Consider the following 21,902-nt stretch of genomic DNA (forward strand, 5'->3'; position numbering starts at 1 on the left):
AGATCGAACCGTCGGGTGTGCACGCACAATGGTGTGATCGGAATCATATTGTGCGCCCTAGAAGGAACAGCGGTCTTTAATTGTGGCTACCTGTCAGTGGTTGATGGCCACGTAATCCGACTGGGTTCACGGTTCATTTGCAGTTGATGGCCACTAGGTTACGCAACGCGAACGTTTGTGCTAAAAGTTCGTACTGGCCATAAACAGTTCAAGATCAGTACACAACTGTAGTCGCTCTCAGTTGTATGTGCGACGAGCATCGACCCCGAATCGATAGCCTAAATTTGATTCCAAGAAGCCCAGACTACCGACTAGGGTATTCATATCATCCGCAAGGATCACAAAACCAGTGCCTCTTGCTCGATGAGTGAACCCGGATAGCTTCCGGTACAAAGCATCCTTCTCAGCATCAGAACCACAATCTGCTGGGCCACACGCCGGCATCATGAACAGACGCCACTTATAACCTCGAGAGGCATTGAGCTTGATTCAGCTCGATAACCCGACGGCACGAAGACAACCATTCACTGAGATCCAATCCAGCAAAGTGCGTTCAGCTTTGGGGCTGGGTGCAACTCCCACGCCATAGGCTCTACAAGTTATCGCTTTTGGACCACCGGATATACGGAGAGAGAAATGTCAAAGGGCTGAGTTTGCCCTTGGCGTTTTGAGATTCAGATGGAAGCGTGTTTTGGAGACACAGCACACATCAGTTTTAGATGAGTGTAAGGCTTCAGCGAGCACTGCCTATTCGCCAATTTGACGCAAAGTACGAACGTTAAAAGCTCCCAGTATAAATGATCCCGTGGATTTAGCAAGTTGTTACTTTCTTTATTGCTAATAGTTATCAGTTATCTGACACTGGTCAGATAACTGACAATCTAGTGACCCAGTATCACGATCATTAGTAGAGACAGCAACATCAGTGCTGACACTGATGCTTCACCACCGTACAACCATAAGGTTCGTCAAATTATATTTAAAGCGTTAGAGAAAAAAGAAGAGAAAAAAGAGTGGGTACAGGAGGGGACCAGTGCTGGCCTATGTCAAGCATTCTGAGGTGCCTAAACCTCCAAGCGCTCAATCAGACAATCTGGAAAGAAATTGAACGGGAACGCCACTAACATTGATCAACCGCCATTCCTTGCAATGGCTACAGCCAAGCACAGGTAGAGTCACAGAGACCCCATCCTGGAAGGCGTACAACACCAACAACAGTCGGACTCCTCTTTCATGCCCTTCTGCCAAATCATACGCCATCCGTCTCACAGGTCGCACCATTCTGAATGGGGCGCGGAAAACAACGTTCGTCTCGGTAGACCTTGTTTTGGTATGTGTAGCACATGACTGAGCCATCACAGTTGATGGTGCTGGATGTTTTCCACAAATGAAGTAGGGCTGGGATACTGCCAGGTTGCCCAAGCCTAGAAAGGGGAAGTCGAGTGGCGGAGGTCGGATTCGAACCACGGACCTTCCGGTCAGTAAATTCGCGTTCTAACCACTTGGGCCACCTGGCCACAAATGAATTACCAGCTGCACAACGAAATACCAATTTTGTGATCAGCGCGTTACTAAGCCGTTGACACCATTAAAAAACGCTTCTGAGGAATCATCACACCATTTTTCCACAGATGCCAACGTCTCACAGTTATACAACACAGCCCTTACTGTAGCTTGGTACACGCGACTCTTAAGACCCAGTGACGCCACATGTGACGCAAATTAGCAAAAGTGATTTGAGCCTTTGAGATTCTTGCACTGACCACAGGCACATTTCCGTCAGAGCTAAGATAACTACCGAGGAATGTAAAATTTCCAACAACCTCCCGTGGTTATCCATGAATCGTAAAAGGCTGTACGCTCTGGAACATGACTACATTTTCAAGGTGGTAGATACATGCTGAACTATGGTATGACAGCGATCAGTCTGTTTGTGCTTCGTCTTGATCTGCGTACTCCAGATGGACAAGGCTCTCACCAGCAACAATTTGGACGCCGGGTTTTGAAGAACCCCAAGCGCTCGCTTCACTATTTAGTCAACGATGGGGTTGGATAGCGACGGAGCGAGTGCACATCCTCGTCGAACATAACTTTTTGCAGGAAAGCTTTTCGAGGGCTCACCTGATACTCTCAAACTCCCAGAAGTATGTGAATATAGGGATCGGATTATGTTCACAAACTTCTGGGTCATACTCTGACCGATCGACAGAGTGGAATCCATTCCTGAAGTCGATGAATACCAAGATTGTTGATCGTGTTTGCAGGTGGAGTTGCTCTAAAATCTGACGACGTGTGAAGATGTAGTAAACGAAGCCCTTACCCAGATGAAATGCCGCTGGATTCTCACAAGTCAAGGTTTAGCGTGCCACCGTAAAACGACGGTGAATCGAACATGATAGTTTTGTTCGATTTCTGGGTCCACTAACTTCTTAGTGGCCCAGTTGGGCTTAGTCTACCTATCTGGGCGTTCACGCCACCACAATCAAAATCAATTTATCAGCTATAGACCATGCACTATAGGCAAATTGGTTCCACCTGCAGATAAAATAAACAGGATGCGATGGCTCAATGGTTGGAGTGCGAATTTACTGGCCGGAAGGTCCGTACCTTCCATCCTCTGCACCTCGACTTCTCCTGTCTATGCTTGGGCAACTTGGCAGTATCCCAGCCCTCGTGCTTCCTTCGGAGTAGCATGACATCAATGCATCGAAAGGGTGTTACAGCTGAAGGATGGACCTCACTTCCTAACTTCCTCACTTCTCTAACAGACGTTGCCAAACGAATTGCGCAGAGGCCACTACCGACGGGTATCCAATCAAGTAGGGACGCTTCCGCTCTGTCGCTCAATAAAATACCCACCCCAGCATTTCCAGTTACAGCTGCTTCTTTACCACCAGAGGTGTGCAACCAGAAGCTGGAAGAGAGGGAGGGGACAGTTAGGTACTTGCGTTCTGTATCCTTGTTTCTGACAGAGCACACACCAATATAGAGGTAATCCAGCGTAGAAGCGAGAGCCACCTGTTGTTCCGGTTGCTTCAGTGTGCCAACATTTAGGGTGGTTAAGTTAATAATAATAATAATAATAATAATAATAATAACAATAATAATCGGGATTTAGCTTCATGCATTGGCTATCGGCGAACCATCACGACAAACGGAACGAAGCAACTCTTACGTGTTCAGTACCCACGAACCTCCCGGTCAGTTAATCCGGTTTTTAACTACTGGATAGGCTTTTGGCGTTTGAAAACAAACCTCGAAGTGTCGGACGTACAGAAAATGTAATTAAGTGGAATGCACGACAAGCAATACCGTTATTTCTGGCGCTGAGATCTGTGGGAAACGTATCGAAATTTGGGTGAGGTATGGTGGAAGATAGAAAACGTAAAATTCCAAGGGAGGAGTCAGTAGTAGCATGGTTTCGCTTACTCACCCTTCTGTATGGAGCACGTAAGGCGACCCAGCTGGTGACACCACGCGACGGCCGATGTGGCATGAGTATTGTTAGTTGTGAGTGTCGTGTTTGTATGCGGGCTGAGACATTAGCAGCGCACGCACACCTAGAGAGGAGAACCATTTGGGTCTTCGATCGACGCCTTTGACTCAAAAGCCTGACCTCGACAGCGTTAAGCGGGAAATGCAAATGCACGAATATTTCTATAGAAAAAGCCGCCACATATTTCAACCCCCAACCCGGAGGGCCAGGTGACTGTGTTGGTCAGTCCCCTAATCATTGACCAACTTGGCATGAGAGGGTCTGCGTCGCGCGGACACTACCCAACATGGCTGAGTCACGGAGGCGTACAAACCATCACACCACGGTGAGGTCCCGTCTTTTCGTGACCGAGTAAGCCAGCAACGTTGTATTCTATGGTGGGAAGGGATTGGAGAGGGACATTATTGGATAAAGAACTGTGCGGGCAAGTGATACTTGCCGGCTTCCCAGACCAAAGAGGAGAGCTTAGCTACAGTACCCCACCTTGAGCCTTTGACTCAAAAGTTTGACTCACAAGTAGAAGGTATACTTTATTTCGGGGACCCTGTCCCCAGCCTCTGATTCAAAAGTCTGACCCGCGAGGCAGCAACTCTGTCCGTAGCCCAAAACCCCGTCGTCTGGCTTAACCTGACACTGAAGGGAGTAAGGCATTACCGTCTCACTCCTAACAGGGCTGCGCATTAGAATCTCTGGTTTTAAAAGAATCTCAACCGAACAATGCGCCGGCAGTCACGGTCAGCCGCTGGGTGGTAGGAGTATGCGGTTTCTATGGCCAAAATTTCCTACTTCGTCCTTCCTCAGAGGAACTAAGCATCCAGATTTCTACGACTATGGGCATGCTCGTCGCCTGGAGGAAACACCTTACTGCCTTCACACTCCCACAGTACTCCTAAGACCACTTCACGATACAATTACTCGTGTGGTACGGGGTCTCGCTGATTGATCTCCATTGTCCTTCCTGCTATGGTTGCACAGTGAAAGAGTTCCAGCCAATGTAGCATGCTATATCATAGCGGCACTCAAGCCCGACTAAGCAAGCAGTCCTAGATTGAGCCAGCGCAATTAGTGCCATAGGTTGACGAACTCTGCTCCGACCATCACGACTATAGAAGTAATCTCGTCTCAAGCTGACCCACAACTGCTCGGGTAAACGAGTTTACCTATCAAGTGCGAGATGGCCCAAGTGGTTAGAACGCGAATTTACTGATCGGAACGTCCGTGGTTCGAACCCAACCTCCGCCTCTCCGCATCCCCTGTCTAGGCTTGGGCAACCTGGCAGTATCCCAGCCCTCGTGCTTCCTTCGGGTGGCATGGCAGGTAGGCACCGAAAGGGTGCTACAGCTGAACGTCCATCAAGTGCATTGGCTGGTCTGTAAAAATGAGGTTTGGTTTTGATTCCACCCAGTCCTGTGGCATGACTTTACACTTGGCATGTGTGGCGGCAGTATTAGTTAAGTAATTTAGAGTGATATTCATCTAGGAAAGATCTGAAACAGAGAGACCGCCAAACGTTTTTACGACCTACTGAGTCAAAAGTGGCTTTCGTATTAAAAAGACAAATGTGGGACGTTTGAAAGGGTAGCTATGTTCGGGAACCCGTTCCTGTGTCAAGATTCGGTCCATGATTCCTCGAACAAGGAGAAATGCAGCGTGATTCTCCTTTAGAAGCCTGTGGCGATGGCCGGTCAGTCCCCTAATCATTGACCAACTTGGCATGAGAGGGTCTGCGTCGCGCGGACACTACCCAACATGGCTGAGTCACGGAGGCGTACAAACCATCACACCACGGTGAGGTCCCGTCTTTTCGTGACCGAGTAAGCCAGCAACGTTGTATTCTATGGTGGGAAGGGATTGGAGAGGGACATTATTGGATAAAGAACTGTGCGGGCAAGTGATACTTGCCGGCTTCCCAGACCAAAGAGGAGAGCTTAGCTACAGTACCCCACCTTGAGCCTTTGACTCAAAAGTTTGACTCACAAGTAGAAGGTATACTTTATTTCGGGGACCCTGTCCCCAGCCTCTGATTCAAAAGTCTGACCCGCGAGGCAGCAACTCTGTCCGTAGCCCAAAACCCCGTCGTCTGGCTTAACCTGACACTGAAGGGAGTAAGGCATTACCGTCTCACTCCTAACAGGGCTGCGCATTAGAATCTCTGGTTTTAAAAGAATCTCAACCGAACAATGCGCCGGCAGTCACGGTCAGCCGCTGGGTGGTAGGAGTATGCGGTTTCTATGGCCAAAATTTCCTACTTCGTCCTTCCTCAGAGGAACTAAGCATCCAGATTTCTACGACTATGGGCATGCTCGTCGCCTGGAGGAAACACCTTACTGCCTTCACACTCCCACAGTACTCCTAAGACCACTTCACGATACAATTACTCGTGTGGTACGGGGTCTCGCTGATTGATCTCCATTGTCCTTCCTGCTATGGTTGCACAGTGAAAGAGTTCCAGCCAATGTAGCATGCTATATCATAGCGGCACTCAAGCCCGACTAAGCAAGCAGTCCTAGATTGAGCCAGCGCAATTAGTGCCATAGGTTGACGAACTCTGCTCCGACCATCACGACTATAGAAGTAATCTCGTCTCAAGCTGACCCACAACTGCTCGGGTAAACGAGTTTACCTATCAAGTGCGAGATGGCCCAAGTGGTTAGAACGCGAATTTACTGATCGGAACGTCCGTGGTTCGAACCCAACCTCCGCCTCTCCGCATCCCCTGTCTAGGCTTGGGCAACCTGGCAGTATCCCAGCCCTCGTGCTTCCTTCGGGTGGCATGGCAGGTAGGCACCGAAAGGGTGCTACAGCTGAACGTCCATCAAGTGCATTGGCTGGTCTGTAAAAATGAGGTTTGGTTTTGATTCCACCCAGTCCTGTGGCATGACTTTACACTTGGCATGTGTGGCGGCAGTATTAGTTAAGTAATTTAGAGTGATATTCATCTAGGAAAGATCTGAAACAGAGAGACCGCCAAACGTTTTTACGACCTACTGAGTCAAAAGTGGCTTTCGTATTAAAAAGACAAATGTGGGACGTTTGAAAGGGTAGCTATGTTCGGGAACCCGTTCCTGTGTCAAGATTCGGTCCATGATTCCTCGAACAAGGAGAAATGCAGCGTGATTCTCCTTTAGAAGCCTGTGGCGATGGCCGGATACCGGCTTTTCATCGAAAGACAGAGTTTATACTGCACTAGTTTGCTCAATACATCCTCCATAATTGTAGGATATTTGGCGACTAAAAGTAGGACTATCGTTCCCTAAGAAAGATGTCGCGTCGCGTTTTCAGAAAGTAGGTAGCACTGCGATAGGACGATATGCGTTCCACTGAAGTAATGTTACTGAACTAGAGTATAACGGATTAGCACCAGGTCCGTCCGGTGGGGCGTTTCCAAGCAGCTTCAGCTTCGAAATTTGCCTGGTATCGGAATAGCTGTAAGCCACCGCACCGAGCTGGATGCCAGCTAACAGCCGAATTTGTGCACCGGCATAATCATACGAAGCGAACGGATAAAGAAATGTCAAAAGCAGCCTGTTCATCAGTTGTGTCTATGAACCAACCAGTTGCAGATCCCAAGCATCAAATGGACCTTGAGCATAGCTCTGTCATAAAAGTCGAAGACTTAAACTAAGACTAAGTTTGGACGGCGCTCAAAAATACCAGTGCATTCGGATTGCTTCTAGCTACTTCTTATTGCCTGCACGTCAGATAGCACCTGGTGGGTTGACATGCACCCGTTTTTTCAGCTATAAACAGCCAGCTCCAGCTGCCACACGCCCATTCATTAAATACAGAGAAAGGGTATGAATACCGCGTGCTGGGAACAGTTGCCCAATCCGTTCATAAAAGCTGAACAATTTCTTTGGTACAGAGTAATGGATCCACTCAATGAAAGCAATAGCTGTGGTGTAGGGTCGTCATTGGCTGTGTGACGTAACCAGAGCTGTCAGTGCCAGTAGACATTGCTTTGTCTCCTGCCGAGAACATCCATGATCCGGTATTATCATTAGACAGTGATACCAGTGTTGACACTGATACTTCACTGCCGCACAACCATGTCTAAAGCCTCGAGGCGGATGGATGAGGGATCTGGTGCTATCCTACTACAAGCACCGAATTGAACACATTTCCAAACGCCCAATCAATCTGGAGAGAAAGTGACAACGTCAATGTTACTGACATTGATACGCCACCATTTCTTGCAATACTTCCGGCCAAATGCAGCGGGCGTCACAGAAGGCGGAGCACTCTAGCAACACCTAAACACACCGTAATCTAGTTTACGACCTTTTACCAAACCACGCGTTACCCACCTTACAGTTCGCACCATTCGGGGGACAACACCCATTTCGATAGACGATGTTTTGGCCTGTGCACACCATGAAAGAACCACAGCAGCTGAGGGTACTGGATGTTTTCCGCGACTGAATAGACTCCTGAGCAAGCAAGTGCCCGTTTCCTAGTAACCTTGTCACGAATTCACTGAAGTCACCTGACATCAGCAACACTTCTGAGATAGTGGTGATCAAAACCCCCCACAAGCCGTTTCACGATCACACAACAATACGGTCCTTACTGTTACCTTGTACACGATGTTCTTGGAACCCTGTGATATATATTTTTGGCCACACGTGACGCCTCACAACCGCCTGGATGTTCAGTTTGCCGACCACTCCGGGGGACTACCATCAATTGAGGACATATTTCTTACAGAGGCATGACCTGGAAAACTGGTTATTTTATCCTCTAAACGAAGTAAGATTCGAAGAATAAGGTTTCGAAGTCAAGGGATGATGCGGGCCATTCATCGCTCTATCAACCAGATAGTGCACACTTCTTGGTGGAGCACGCTAGAACAGAGTACATTTCCACCTGGAGCAAGTCAAGCGCCGTGATAGTGCATGGGATATGGTTGGGAGGTGTTACGTATCTTGAAAGCTACGCAAATTCCGTTCTTCATCATCTACAGCAGGCACAGATTTGACATTACATAGACGTAGAGAATACTGCGAGACAGCACGGACGATGACTCGCAGATTTTCACGGTAGCCGATGGTTCGTTTACACAGAGGCATCGGCGTAACTGTATAGGCACGGGAAATTGAGTAGACGGATAATATGGAGAGGCATGAAATAGGTCAGGCCATCTGAGAATAGCGTAAATTTATTGCACGGATATAACCCGCCCCAAGGTTTCAAGTGTATGAGATTAACAACCCGGGTATCCAAACCATAACAACTTACTGCCTTGCATTTGGCACCATCTAGCCTTCCATCCACTGGATTTAACTGGTCAAATAGCCCCTCGTATTTAGCAATTCTATCAGGAGGAATGGTCCACATTTTATGCCCGGAAGGAAGCCTAGCGATAGTGCGAATTCACCCCCTGTGATTGGTTATTTTGATCCGACGGCCTGCAAAGGGTACCAACCAATAGGTTGATAGTGCATGTGAATTTTATCTTTTCTCCGATCGTTTATACATTAAAATACGCACCTCTACCTGGATTGAAGGCCATGCTTTCATCGACAGATAAAAAATGTGAACGAAAGAAGACAATTCCCCAAACCATCCAACACGTTTGCAGTGAATTCGAAGGATACCGGCGGGCCAGGAAATTTGGGTTCCTATTTCACGGATCCACGGATAGATACATCCAGCGGCTAGACGCACAATGCATTTTTCTGTAAAACCCCTGCGGGCGAAATAAAAACTTTAACGCCAAAATGTTGCACTTCTTTGCATATATGTGTGGACTCAAAACCACCCTCATCTGCCGTCATTTTTGCGATTTGTTTCAATCGATCTCATTTGAAAATTTTTGGCGCACATTCGGCTTTAAAATTCGTCTGCTATGGCTTCGGAAGTGGCTTTCGTTGAGAAATGTATGAGTGCATCGTCTTCATCCTTCACGGCATTTGAGAAGACCTTAAATGAATACATGAAGGGTAACTTTGTGATATTTGTGCGTGTACTACAGATGGTTCATTTCGGTAATGTGACCAACAACCGACTGGAGAATGCAAACGGGCGCCTTAAAGATCGGGTACACCACTACGACACGTTGGAGCATGCCATTCAAAAGGTGTCCCGGCACGCCGGGTGGCTCATGCGGGAGTTTGAGATGCATACGTCGTACCACTGCGACAGGTGAGGTCGAGCTACGTAAACTAACTTATAGTTTGTGGTGTAAACACCCGGATGCTCCCAGACTTCCGACACCTGTGCTGGAGAATGCACATGCCCTTTCTATCAGGCGACGTGGCTCCCCTGCGTACACCTGTTCTCTGCATTTCAAAATCAGTCCGTTCCGAGTAGTAAGAACTATTCATCATTCACTTTTTCTTGGTTTGCATTCCAATCCACCAACGATGGCTGTCCGATTACAACCTACCGGAAAAAGGTGTACCCCTTACACTTGTTCCCAAACCACCGCCGACAGCCTTCGACGGTCTTCGTACACAACTGAATCGGGGGATGGATAAGCTTCAGAGGCTGTAACCCAGGATGGCCACCGCCATATTTAAGCTGTTGATTGTTCAGGGACAAATCCTGCTGCGTCAAGCCTCAAAGTCTGCAACAGATGACCTGCGGTTAGTGGTCAAGGATACCGCACATCAACCCAGATGGCGGTCTGAAAACGCTGACTCGGGTTCTGTGCGCTCTGTGACCGGCCTACTACTACCAGTGACCGCTGGTGTTAAGATCGTTCAGATGTCTGGTATTACCGACGTAGGCTCTATGTGGTTAGTTAGTTAGGCATCGCGTACCCCTATCCGCATGTTGGTTTTTTGCGTCAGCTAAGATCAATGAACCTCGAGGTTTTTCTAGCACACTTCGGAACCTATAAGGAAAAACTCTATAATTTGCCAGTCAACGTGCACGATGTTTAGCAAATAATTAGCGTGCACTACGGAATTTTCATTGGCAACAAATAATCATCGACCAAAATTTTTTTGCACGAATGCGCCTACGCATATTTAGCATCTCTAAGGGCCATTTAGATTCTAGAATGTTGAGGAAATCTGTTCCGGTGGAAAAATACCTGGAATCTACGTTCATCGTATTTGAGTCAACCTTTTCCACAATTCGCGGTTTTTTATCATCAGGTAACGTATTCAAAGTATGCTGTGATATCACTTAAACAAATCGCCATAGTAAAGGATTTTCAATAATACAGGAGCATATACATTATGCATAGACATTCTATACTGTAAAGTGGTAAGTCCGAAAATGCCGTAGATTTCGAGAACTTAATCTCATTGTGCGAATAGCCAGCGGCGATTGATACACAGGATATGGGATTTTTCTCAAGTTTCCCGGGGTGGGTTTATTCAAGTCGTTCGGCGAAATCCATCCAGATGCAAAGGCCGCAGCGAACAAAAGTGCCGATCCTCAAACACACCTCAAATTTCTCCGAAAAGTTGTTCAAAAGAAGGAAAGCTTAAGAAAGTTTTGGCACGAATTGCTATTCATCGCAACCCTTAAAATTTCATTGCGGCCGCAGTTTCTATGGAATTTGATTGAACGTTCTCATGGTCAGCTGCGGACGATGGATTTATATTTCACTGACTGCCGGTGCCTTAGCATGGTGTTGTGGAGTTTATTACCTTCGTTTTACTTCCATTATAACACTACGTATTTCATCAATTGCATAATCGTTTTTTTGTTTGAATACGAAAAACTACAAAAACGCGCACCTGCACAATTTCACGAAATACAAGCGTGGTCACGTGCTTCGACTCTCTCTTCTGATTTCGCTCGCGCTTGCAGCGATCATTCGGGAGTCTCATGTACTAACCCCGGTACCAAAACATTTCAGACATCTTCGCGATCTATTATATGTGGGAATTGTTCAGAAGAAGACCTGTGGACCAACATTATTGGATTATGGTTTATTCGCTGACCTGGGCCAACGACGAACTATTTTTAAGAGAACAATTGTTAGTAAGTCTGTTCCATCTGACTTCTTTATTTTTGTATACTCAACCTAGCGTAATTATTTCAATTTCTGTGCCACACACTCCTGGTAAACTAACTTATTGTGTAGACAGACCACTACAGTGTCTCCGTGATGCCGGTGACAGCTTTTGTGGAAAAGTTGAATTTTTCACGTGTTTTTTCTGCATTGAATTTGAACTTAATCTGGCGATTAAGCGAACAACAATTGCTACCTACTTGTTTGCGCAAACTCGAAATGGAGCAACCATTCGGGCCCTGTATGGGAACAGTTTTCCATCGTTGCAGGAACCTTCCGATCTACAAAGCCAGTTATTCGTCACGGTTAGTGGGTTTTTTATGATGGTCATTACACGCTGTATTGTGTGCATAGCGGGGTTTTATCTTATCAGTATACTGTCCTCTTGACAGCCCATAAGAGAAACTAGTGGATTAATGGACAGAACCAGCAAACGATACAACAAGGTATCCGGTGCTATGGAGTTCTTGTGCAAACTCAACCCGACTTGGACGGCATTGCGGGCGCGCGCAACACGCTCTGTGACGAAATAGGGGAGACTAGGCGAACTACGGGCAGGCATTACACCGGGTATTATATTCAATTTATCAATATCGCGACGCCACACTTGAGTTCGCGGACTACCCCATACATGAATATTCCGGGATGCTCGATTGAGGTCCTTAATATAGCTAGAACTGGCCAGGGACCTTGACAAATTAATACCAGCGCGGATCAGGGTTTTTTCGTTCCATTGAGGACACAGATTGGTTCATTCTTGCCAGTCAAACGGGGCGATACAACAGCCCTCTCAAAATGGAGGACCCGAAATAGAAAACCGTTCAAAAGATCCGCTGGATGGTACTTCGTCGTGGGTTAGACTGGGGCCCGATATAGCGGGCAACTAAGAGTAGACACGCTTTCTAACTACTTCAGAGAGGCAATACTGGCCAATTTTAAATAAGTAGTCAGTATTCAACTGGAGATACTAGGTATTTTGTCCATGAAAACTAGTGTGGGCAACCGCGAACATCGGTGAAGTGCATTAGCTAAATTATGCGCTACTAAGGGGGTTCGGGACATGCAAAGACTACAAGTTGGACAAAGATGTGATGCGCCTGGTGGTGTTGTGTGTTTGAAAAATGGGGTACCCTTCAACAGACGCAGGTAAATCTTAAAGAAAACCGTGGATGCTTTGCAAAATGAGTTGCGTTGGAGGAATCATACGACGTGTATTCAGTGAGTCACCGTTAGCGAAGTTTGTTCCGCTTTAAATGATTTTCTGATATCCCAGGGAGATTGCCCGGTATATATACTACATCCAGGGTACGCATAAACCAGTGGCACGAGTGGCCAACAATACCTGCTCACATTTTGGATTTCGAATTCCCCATTCTGGAAGACGGGATAAGATACTCGCAATAGGACAGGGCATGTCTTCGAGCGGAGGTCACGAAATTGTAGTGAGGGTTGTCAAATGTGCAGTCAGCTAGATCATCATTATCAGAGATAGATCGTATATTGTAAACAAGCATGTGGAAATGAAGATGGGTGACATTACCATGGGATGCGACCCATATATCTATGGCAGAAATGAAATGAGCATCTGAGTAGCTTGAAATAGTCAGCGGCTTACAACACGTGTGTGTTTGAGATATGGAATCTTTTCTCTATGCAACTGCTTGCTGAAATCCCGAAAGAGTCGGTTTATAACCGCAGATATGTTGGTCGGTTTATCTGCAGGAAGGTCCCATCTGACGAAAATGCTACTGCGCCCAAATGCGGGTCGGTTATAAGTTATGATGAAAGAGATGGAGATTTTCATACTATCTACATGAAGGCCATCAATGTCGGGGGTAGAAATGAAGCGAGGTAAGTATTTCGTGCTCCAACCGAGGTGAACATACTCATCTAACTGGTTGCGTTTGAGCGATTTTACGCAGGCAAACTCGATTCAGCTTTTCCCAGAGTCTGCACCGGACAATCCCTAGGTGTTATTACATTTGGAGAGGACACTGCGGAGCCTTAAAATATGCAAACGTTGGATTTCATGCTTTATCCTGTGGTGGACGATAAGCTTGAAATTTGCTCACCCAACTAAAGCTTTTCCCTCTGCACCGGACAATCCCTAGGTGTTATTACATTTGGAGAGGACACTGCGGAGCCTTAAAATATGCAAACGTTGGATTTCTTTCATTATCCTGTGGTGGACGATAAGCTTGAAATTTGCTCACCCAACTAAAAGGCAATGAGCAACATATCACAACGTGCAAACGCATAAGACGAACTTGCCGCTAAAACTTTGACATCAGCAAACCTAATTTTGTTTCAATTCTAGGGAGCGCGAAGTAACAGTGTGGCACCGCTCCAATAGTTGTCAGAGCGGAGTGGTATGTTTGCCACCAATCAACAAAAAGCATGTATAAATACTAGTAGCTGGGTACTGGTTGTGTACAGCTGTCAAAGGAAGAGTAAACCACGCACCACCTCCCTAAAATGAAAAAATGTTGCCAGAAGCAAGCGTCCGCTCTCCGCTTGAAAATCATGCTACCGGGTCTCCGCCGTGTGTTAGTTGAGTCAGCAGTGAAAATTCAGCCAGGTAAACCTTATTCAAACGGGGTATAAATAAGTAATCGCTATCGCTGGAGGTGGCAACACTCTAGGGGAGAGGTCGAGCGCCGAGAGACGCGTTCCATAATCAACGGAACTAAGGTCTGTAGCTTGTTTTACGCGCTCAATGAGGGTTCCATCACTCTTCCACCTTAAATAGACAACCTGATTAGAACGTTCGGGAAGCCGCCTGACGTGGGTTTCATAAAGTATCTGAAGATCCTTGCGAGTAATACGGTATGCCTTCTGGCCCGCGGCATGTTTAGCGCCCTTGGAGCCGATTTTTCCTGAGGTTCTGAGGACATGCGTGAAGAGGTTTAGATACCCGAACCCTATTCGGTATCCATTCTCGTGGTGACTTCTGGTCCATTCTCACAGACAAAGGCGCCTGCTGAGCTTCCTCCCAGTGACATAAGGATGCAATTTTCGTCATTCGGAGGAGGGTGCTGTCCCATCGACCATCCCTTTACAGCGTCTACATCTATTCGGAGGGCGCTGACGTTCAGATACGTGGAAGTTAACTCACCCGGAAAAACATCTTGGGGCTCCTTGAAATGAGTCGGTAACAGAAGTGGTTTCGAAACAAAGCTTTAAGAACTTGGAGAAGACTGGCATCAGAAAAGTGCAGGCCAAGCCTATTCTACACCGAATGTTCTGTGCGAAGTAAATGCCATAATTCAGCGTAGCGTCTACCCTTGTATCCAGTAAAACTCGAGTTTAGGTGGACGGTGGCGTATGGAACTCGGTAGAAAGGTTTGAGTTGTCGAAAAACAGTACATTTGACAAGGTTTTCCTTTTCAGCCTTGGGTAGGCTTCTCATATGTACAAGTATACACGTCGCACAAGAATGTTTTGGGGGAAACCACCGTTGCACTGGGGACTATGAGGTGATTGAAGACGGCCTGTTTGGAAATGCCTTCCATGGCCCTGCACGGCAGGCTAATGTGGCTCATTGGCCACGTGTGTGTTTGAGATATGGAATCTTTTCTCTATGCAACTGCTTGCTGAAATCCCGAAAGAGTCGGTTTATAACCGCAGATATGTTGGTCGGTTTATCTGCAGGAAGGTCCCATCTGACGAAAATGCTACTGCGCCCAAATGCGGGTCGGTTATAAGTTATGATGAAAGAGATGGAGATTTTCATACTATCTACATGAAGGCCATCAATGTCGGGGGTAGAAATGAAGCGAGGTAAGTATTTCGTGCTCCAACCGAGGTGAACATACTCATCTAACTGGTTGCGTTTGAGCGATTTTACGCAGGCAAACTCGATTCAGCTTTTCCCAGAGTCTGCACCGGACAATCCCTAGGTGTTATTACATTTGGAGAGGACACTGCGGAGCCTTAAAATATGCAAACGTTGGATTTCATGCTTTATCCTGTGGTGGACGATAAGCTTGAAATTTGCTCACCCAACTAAAAGGCAATGAGCAACATATCACAACGTGCAAACGCATAAGACGAACTTGCCGCTAAAACTTTGACATCAGCAAACCTAATTTTGTTTCAATTCTAGGGAGCGCGAAGTAACAGTGTGGCACCGCTCCAATAGTTGTCAGAGCGGAGTGGTATGTTTGCCACCAATCAACAAAAAGCATGTATAAATACTAGTAGCTGGGTACTGGTTGTGTACAGCTGTCAAAGGAAGAGTAAACCACGCACCACCTCCCTAAAATGAAAAAATGTTGCCAGAAGCAAGCGTCCGCTCTCCGCTTGAAAATCATGCTACCGGGTCTCCGCCGTGTGTTAGTTGAGTCAGCAGTGAAAATTCAGCCAGGTAAACCTTATTCAAACGGGGTATAAATAAGTAATCGCTATCGCTGGAGGTGGCAACACTCTAGGGGAGAGGTCGAGCGCCGAGAGACGCGTTCCATAATCAACGGAACTAAGGTCTGTAGCTTGTTTTACGCGCTCAATGAGGGTTCCATCACTCTTCCACCTTAAATAGACAACCTGATTAGAACGTTCGGGAAGCCGCCTGACGTGGGTTTCATAAAGTATCTGAAGATCCTTGCGAGTAATACGGTATGCCTTCTGGCCCGCGGCATGTTTAGCGCCCTTGGAGCCGATTTTTCCTGAGGTTCTGAGGACATGCGTGAAGAGGTTTAGATACCCGAACCCTATTCGGTATCCATTCTCGTGGTGACTTCTGGTCCATTCTCACAGACAAAGGCGCCTGCTGAGCTTCCTCCCAGTGACATAAGGATGCAATTTTCGTCATTCGGAGGAGGGTGCTGTCCCATCGACCATCCCTTTACAGCGTCTACATCTATTCGGAGGGCGCTGACGTTCAGATACGTGGAAGTTAACTCACCCGGAAAAACATCTTGGGGCTCCTTGAAATGATTCGGTAACAGAAGTGGTTTCGAAACAAAGCTTTAAGAACTTGGAGAAGACTGGCATCAGAAAAGTGCAGGCCAAGCCTATTCTACACCGAATGTTCTGTGCGAAGTAAATGCCATAATTCAGCGTAGCGTCTACCCTTGTATCCAGTAAAACTCGAGTTTAGGTGGACGGTGGCGTATGGAACTCGGTAGAAAGGTTTGAGTTGTCGAAAAACAGTACATTTGACAAGGTTTTCCTTTTCAGCCTTGGGTAGGCTTCTCATATGTACAAGTATACACGTCGCACAAGAATGTTTTGGGGGAAACCACCGTTGCACTGGGGACTATGAGGTGATTGAAGACGGCCTGTTTGGAAATGCCTTCCATGGCCCTGCACGGCAGGCTAATGTGGCTCATTGGCCTGTAGCTACAGAGCGATTGACGGTCACTATAATCTTCATCATCAACAGCCTGATACAGCGTTCATCACTGAGGCTTCCCTAAAGTAAGGAGGTCGCTGGTTCTGTATATTTGCGCAAAAGTCGCATCCTTCCATGCAAAATGGAAGTTTGTCTTCGTCCAACCCCTTTCGAAACGCCAAGAAGAGATTCGCTGCCAATGCGAGCAGCAATTCTTCGAGGCTTCTTGGATGGGCCCCGTCTGGACCTGGAGCTTTGCAGGGGTTTGTCTTGTGTAAGGCAAGATCATATAAAAGTCAATCGAGTCTTCACAGCAGAATTTGGAATAGAAATGAATCAAAAGGGCGCAGAAGTGGAGCCGGAGAGGACCACAAGTTTGACCGCATGTAAGTATAGAACAACCACACGCTCTTTGTGGCGTTTTGAGTCAACTCGGGAAATAGAGCAGACGCCTACTTAGATTTCCGTGTCAGCGACACATGGTTTGCGATTGTTGATGGCTAAAGAAGGTAATTTGGTGGCTTAATATCGCAAAATTGAAGAGACTGGGGCAGTTTGTGAAAAACATTTCAGCATTAGCTTTGCTGTGTCCGAAAGCGTGACCCGAGATGTTGGCTAACGGAGAAGTTTGCCCATTTATTAACTGTACACCGGATTTGAGTCCAAGAGTCCGAAGGGACCTTCGATGCGTACTTGCCCGCTTTCTGTGTTAATGTTTCCATGATGCGCTTTACATTTGCGGGAAATCCCATTTGAGAGCCTGGCTTGTGCACTCCTTCGGCAGTCGTCTGGGAACGTAGTTCTGCCGCTGTGGTCAAGCATTTCGATGGTAACTGCTTGTGGCCAGCGCAAAACCAAAATTTGTACGACTGCATTTGTTGCTGTTAAGGATTTGCTGCGAAAGAGCGTTCGTCTGTTTTTGGCTTTAGGACACGGTTTGACTGGCATTGTGTCTCTGTGAGGATCGATGGTGGATTGCGCCACGAAACTGTAATAATAATATTTGTTTCTAACTTGTGGGTGGCTTACCGTCTTGCATGATCATAGTTTTATAGTCAGAATGAAGCATGACTGGGGGGTTTGTGGGGGTGCGGACTGCACAAAAGGAGGACAATGTCACAAGTTTCTTTTGCAACTTGTTGGGAACAGTGGGCATGATGTCCGACTAATTCAAGGACTCAGTCGGCTGACATGAACTAAAACTGAAAACCATTGCTGGCCATGAGTGACCTTGGGTGGTTGGGCAAAAGGCCGGATTCACAACGAGCAAAAGTGGGGGTGGAGGTCAGGTAATTCGAATTGGGAGAACGTGGCAAGTTTGGGCTCGAAAATATAGTGCAATCTGAGAACAAGCAGACTCACTGGTTGCACCGTTGAAGGGAAGCCAGGTGCAGGGGTTAGGTTTGATGGGATACAGAGGCGGTTGAATTCGAACAAGTAGACCCACAGGTTGGAATGAATGTCACGGAGGCAGTTTGGGTCGCTTGCAGAGCTTGTCGTATTTGCAGTCAACGAAACGAGTAGGCAAGAGGGCTCGGTTGGGAGGTGAAAAGCAAGGTTGAAATGAAGGTCATGGAGGCGATTGAGTCAGTTGGGGAGTGTGTCGTATTTGCAGTCAATAAAACGAGTTGGGAAATCAGGTGCAGGGGATAGGTTGATTGGGGGCAAGTTGCTAATACATACGGCGACCCGAACACCGTATACGGATTTGAACTTGCGGAGAGGACAAGCCGAAATTGCAGCAGAAAAACCAGGCTAGCCATATCTGAGCGAAGATTTGTCGGGTACGGAAGAGCTCATCCGAGGGACGATCCGGGTTAAAAATTTGCCCGAAGTCATGACCACAGGCTTGAGTGGGGGGTTACTTTTGACATTCTGGAGAAAACAGTTGCGGGGGTGCCATCTCACTGCTTAGGTGGTACCCCAAAAGAGATTCGTTTTATCAGATAACTTCATCTTAAGTTTGGCCGGCAGCTTTCTGGTTTTGCAAGGTTGAAGTGACTTTTTTGACCAAAATCGGTTTTATTCTGCGTTTATTTGGGCTCCCAGTTCATCCGCTATCAGCGTCGCCACCTTATTTTACGTAGCAGAGTGCCTGTGAGGCTTACGGCTAACGTCAAAGGGCCAGATGTTGCCACTCTCATCTTAGTGGGGTCACACCAACCCTAGTCCACTTCATCACTCAAACATAGCACACATGTTATTCCCTCTTGTCACCTAGAGCTATCATATGCGCAAAGTGCTAATAACTTATGATTTCTTGATTACAAGCAGTCACAGCTAGCACCTAATGGCTTTTTTGCCATGCACCATTCGTTTTCTGGAGTTGACAGCATTGACTCGGTGACCGGTGATCCTTAATCTTACTTTCCTGTTAGGTTGATGTAGTAGACCTCAGTTAAGCTACGATTCTTACCACTTATCTCGGAAACTGTTGCCTGTCCGCTTTTCACTTGTCCACTGTCACTGCTGACAGTCATTCTATTTCTTTCTCTTCGCCCCTCTTCCCAAGCTTCAGTCCTCGACCGCAGTTGCCCAAACGCCTCTCAGAACTGTTATTCATTCAAACTGGCTGGTGCTCGGTCTACACTCACACGGTCCTCTAACAAAAGGAAAATTGTCCGTGAGCCTACATCTGTATGACTCCCTGTGTCAATCTCCGTCTCACCACGGAACTGCGTATCCCTTCTCCGACCCTTGACGACCGTTACGGGGTTGTCCATAAACCGAAGCATGTCAGTGCGATGATGGCATGGCACTGTCATACCCAGTGAGATGGCACTCCCGCAACTATTCTCTCCAGAATCTCGACCGCAACCCCTCGCCCGCTCATGCCTGTAGCCACAACTTCGAGCAGTTCCCATCCGGCCACGTCTCTGGGATGAACTCTTCCGTACCCAATAAATTTTCGCTCAGATTTGGCTAGCCTGGCTTTCCTACTGCAATTTCGACTTGCCCGTTGCACAAGTTCAAATCCGTATACGAAGTTCAGGTCGCCCTATGTATTAGCAACTTGCCCCCATCCAACCTACTCCCCTGCACCTGACATCCCTACAACACTGCAACCAGTGAGTTTGCTTGCTTTCAGATTAAACCACATTTTTGAGACAAAACTTGACATGTGCTCCCAATTTGAATCAACCCATCGCCATCTCCACTGTTGCTCGTTGTGACTCCGGCCATTAACCTGACCGCCCAAGGTCACTCATGGCCAGCAATGGTTTTCGGTTTTAGTTCATGCCACTTGACTGTTTTTGATCTAGTCGAACCTCATGACCATTTTTCCCAAAAAGTTGGGAGATAACCTATTATTGCTATATCATCAAGAGTTCCCCACTGTTTGTGACATTGTCCTCCTTTTGTGCAATCCGTACCCCCACAAATCCCTCAGTCATGCTCCATTCTGACTGTAAAACCATGATCATGCCAGACGGTATGCCACCCACAAGTTGGGAATAAACATTATTATTATTGTTGTTGGGTTTGTGGGTTTGGCTATCAATGTCATCATTGGCGACTTTGTCCACAATTAAAAAACTCCATTTTACGGAGTAATGCTGAAGGCTGTCGGTTTCACATATTTGTGGCTCTGAGGTTATCGTTGCTGCATCCCACGTCGAGTCGATGTCTGTGAACATCGCTGCTCTTCTTCGCGTAGCTGACCTAGTCCTGCTTGGGTGTGGAGTTCACTGCTGCGCCCTTGTCGTTCACCAAGGAAGCAAGTGAATATAATAACACGCACGTGGGAACCTGCGTCTACGTGGAGCTTACCACCACGTGAGCTTGTCTGTCATTGCCAGTCGAGGGGTCTTTGGCGCGTGAATAGCAACTGCAATCCAGGGTCCTGATTGGTTGCGCTCTCGTGCTTTCAATATTTCAAATATCCATAACTACCATCCGGTTGGTTATACGTTTCTGGTAGGTTTATTTGTCGCTAAGCGTAATCTTGCTTTGTGATTCCACTGCGCTACTGATTTCGCCAAGTTTTTGCATTTCTGGAGAAGGATCCTCAGGTTTAAGCTGCCACTGAGTAATCCTTTTGAACGTGGGAGGCCAACCCCAAGTTTCTCCGTATGGAGGCTTGAAAAGAAGCTCAAATTTTTGCTTACTTTCTCTCCCAACGTGAACCGTTTGCGTGAAACGATTCGTCTTCAAATGTTGCGACGAAACCAACAAGGAGAGACATAGCCTATTTTGTTGGCCTAATTATTCTCAAAGACTACCAAATCATCAGCCTGCTCTCCCTCATGCGACTGCCCACTGGAGACGCCGTAGTGACCCTGACTGCTACATCGAATGGCAGGATACTGTTCTCCGCAGCCTGCGAATCCGGGATGGAAATCGCTAGGTGCTCGTTCAGGCAGAAAGTTCGTCATCGACTTTTATCCCGGTCACATTTTAGTCTTCCAGAGCTTTGGAAAGTAGTATTAGTTTTCCTCGAGTATGGTGACTAAGATGCAAATTCGTAATCCTCTTTCAGACTCATCGGTGGAAACATGTTTTGAATTCTCACAACCGTTTTGTTAGTTTTGGAATGCATACTACCCCTGAGTTAAAAGCTGCTGGCTCAAAGGAACGGGTAAACAGAATCAGATAACACGTGCATTTAAGATGCCCACAGGTGTGGCAGATCTAGCATTGAATAGCAAATCTTTAACCTGGTGTACATATACCTCGCCCACATCTATTTTGGTCCACACAATTATAAAGGTGTGCAGTTTGTAATCATCCGGCCTATGAAAGTAAGTAGGCGCCTCACGAAAGTTAGATTGGCTCTTTACCCATATGCTGACACAAAGTAAAAATTCAACCAAAATCGCAGGTGATGAGACTTCAAAAAGACTGAAAAGCGAAAGAGTTGTTAAACAAATTTGCAGGAGCGAAAACCAAAACGAGTTGCAAGTGTATTGTTTTTCAAGTTCAGTAACGGAGGACGGTAGTGAATGGTTAGTGGATAGTTTTTTGGATTAGGTGATTCGGTGCTTGACATATAAATTCAAGCCAGCAGTCTATGCTTCCTCGTTTAAGGGGATTATTTGTGGTTGTCAGTTTTGCCACACTTATCCACAAATACTTTACATAGGTGAGAAACCTATAATAAC

At 46.8% G+C, this 21,902-nt stretch overlaps 1 protein-coding gene across 1 annotated transcript in view; it reads right to left on the reverse strand.

Moving 5' to 3' along the window:
* Nucleotides 1–5,218, reverse strand: part of T265_13534 (hypothetical protein) — a gene marked incomplete at both ends in the record, with an annotated part of 36,558 nt that extends 31,340 nt beyond the window's left edge. Inside the window, 3 exons of the mRNA XM_009169332.1 lie at nucleotides 2,860–3,018; nucleotides 3,434–3,560; nucleotides 5,022–5,218. Coding sequence (XP_009167596.1) covers nucleotides 2,860–3,018; nucleotides 3,434–3,560; nucleotides 5,022–5,212 — 477 coding nt within the window. The remainder of the gene's footprint in view (nucleotides 1–2,859; nucleotides 3,019–3,433; nucleotides 3,561–5,021) is intronic.
* Between the last annotated feature and the right edge of the window lie 16,684 nt (nucleotides 5,219–21,902).

This window comes from Opisthorchis viverrini (genome assembly GCF_000715545.1).
Source record: "Opisthorchis viverrini unplaced genomic scaffold opera_v5_75, whole genome shotgun sequence".
In the NCBI taxonomy this organism is placed as follows: Eukaryota; Metazoa; Platyhelminthes; class Trematoda; order Opisthorchiida; family Opisthorchiidae; genus Opisthorchis; species Opisthorchis viverrini.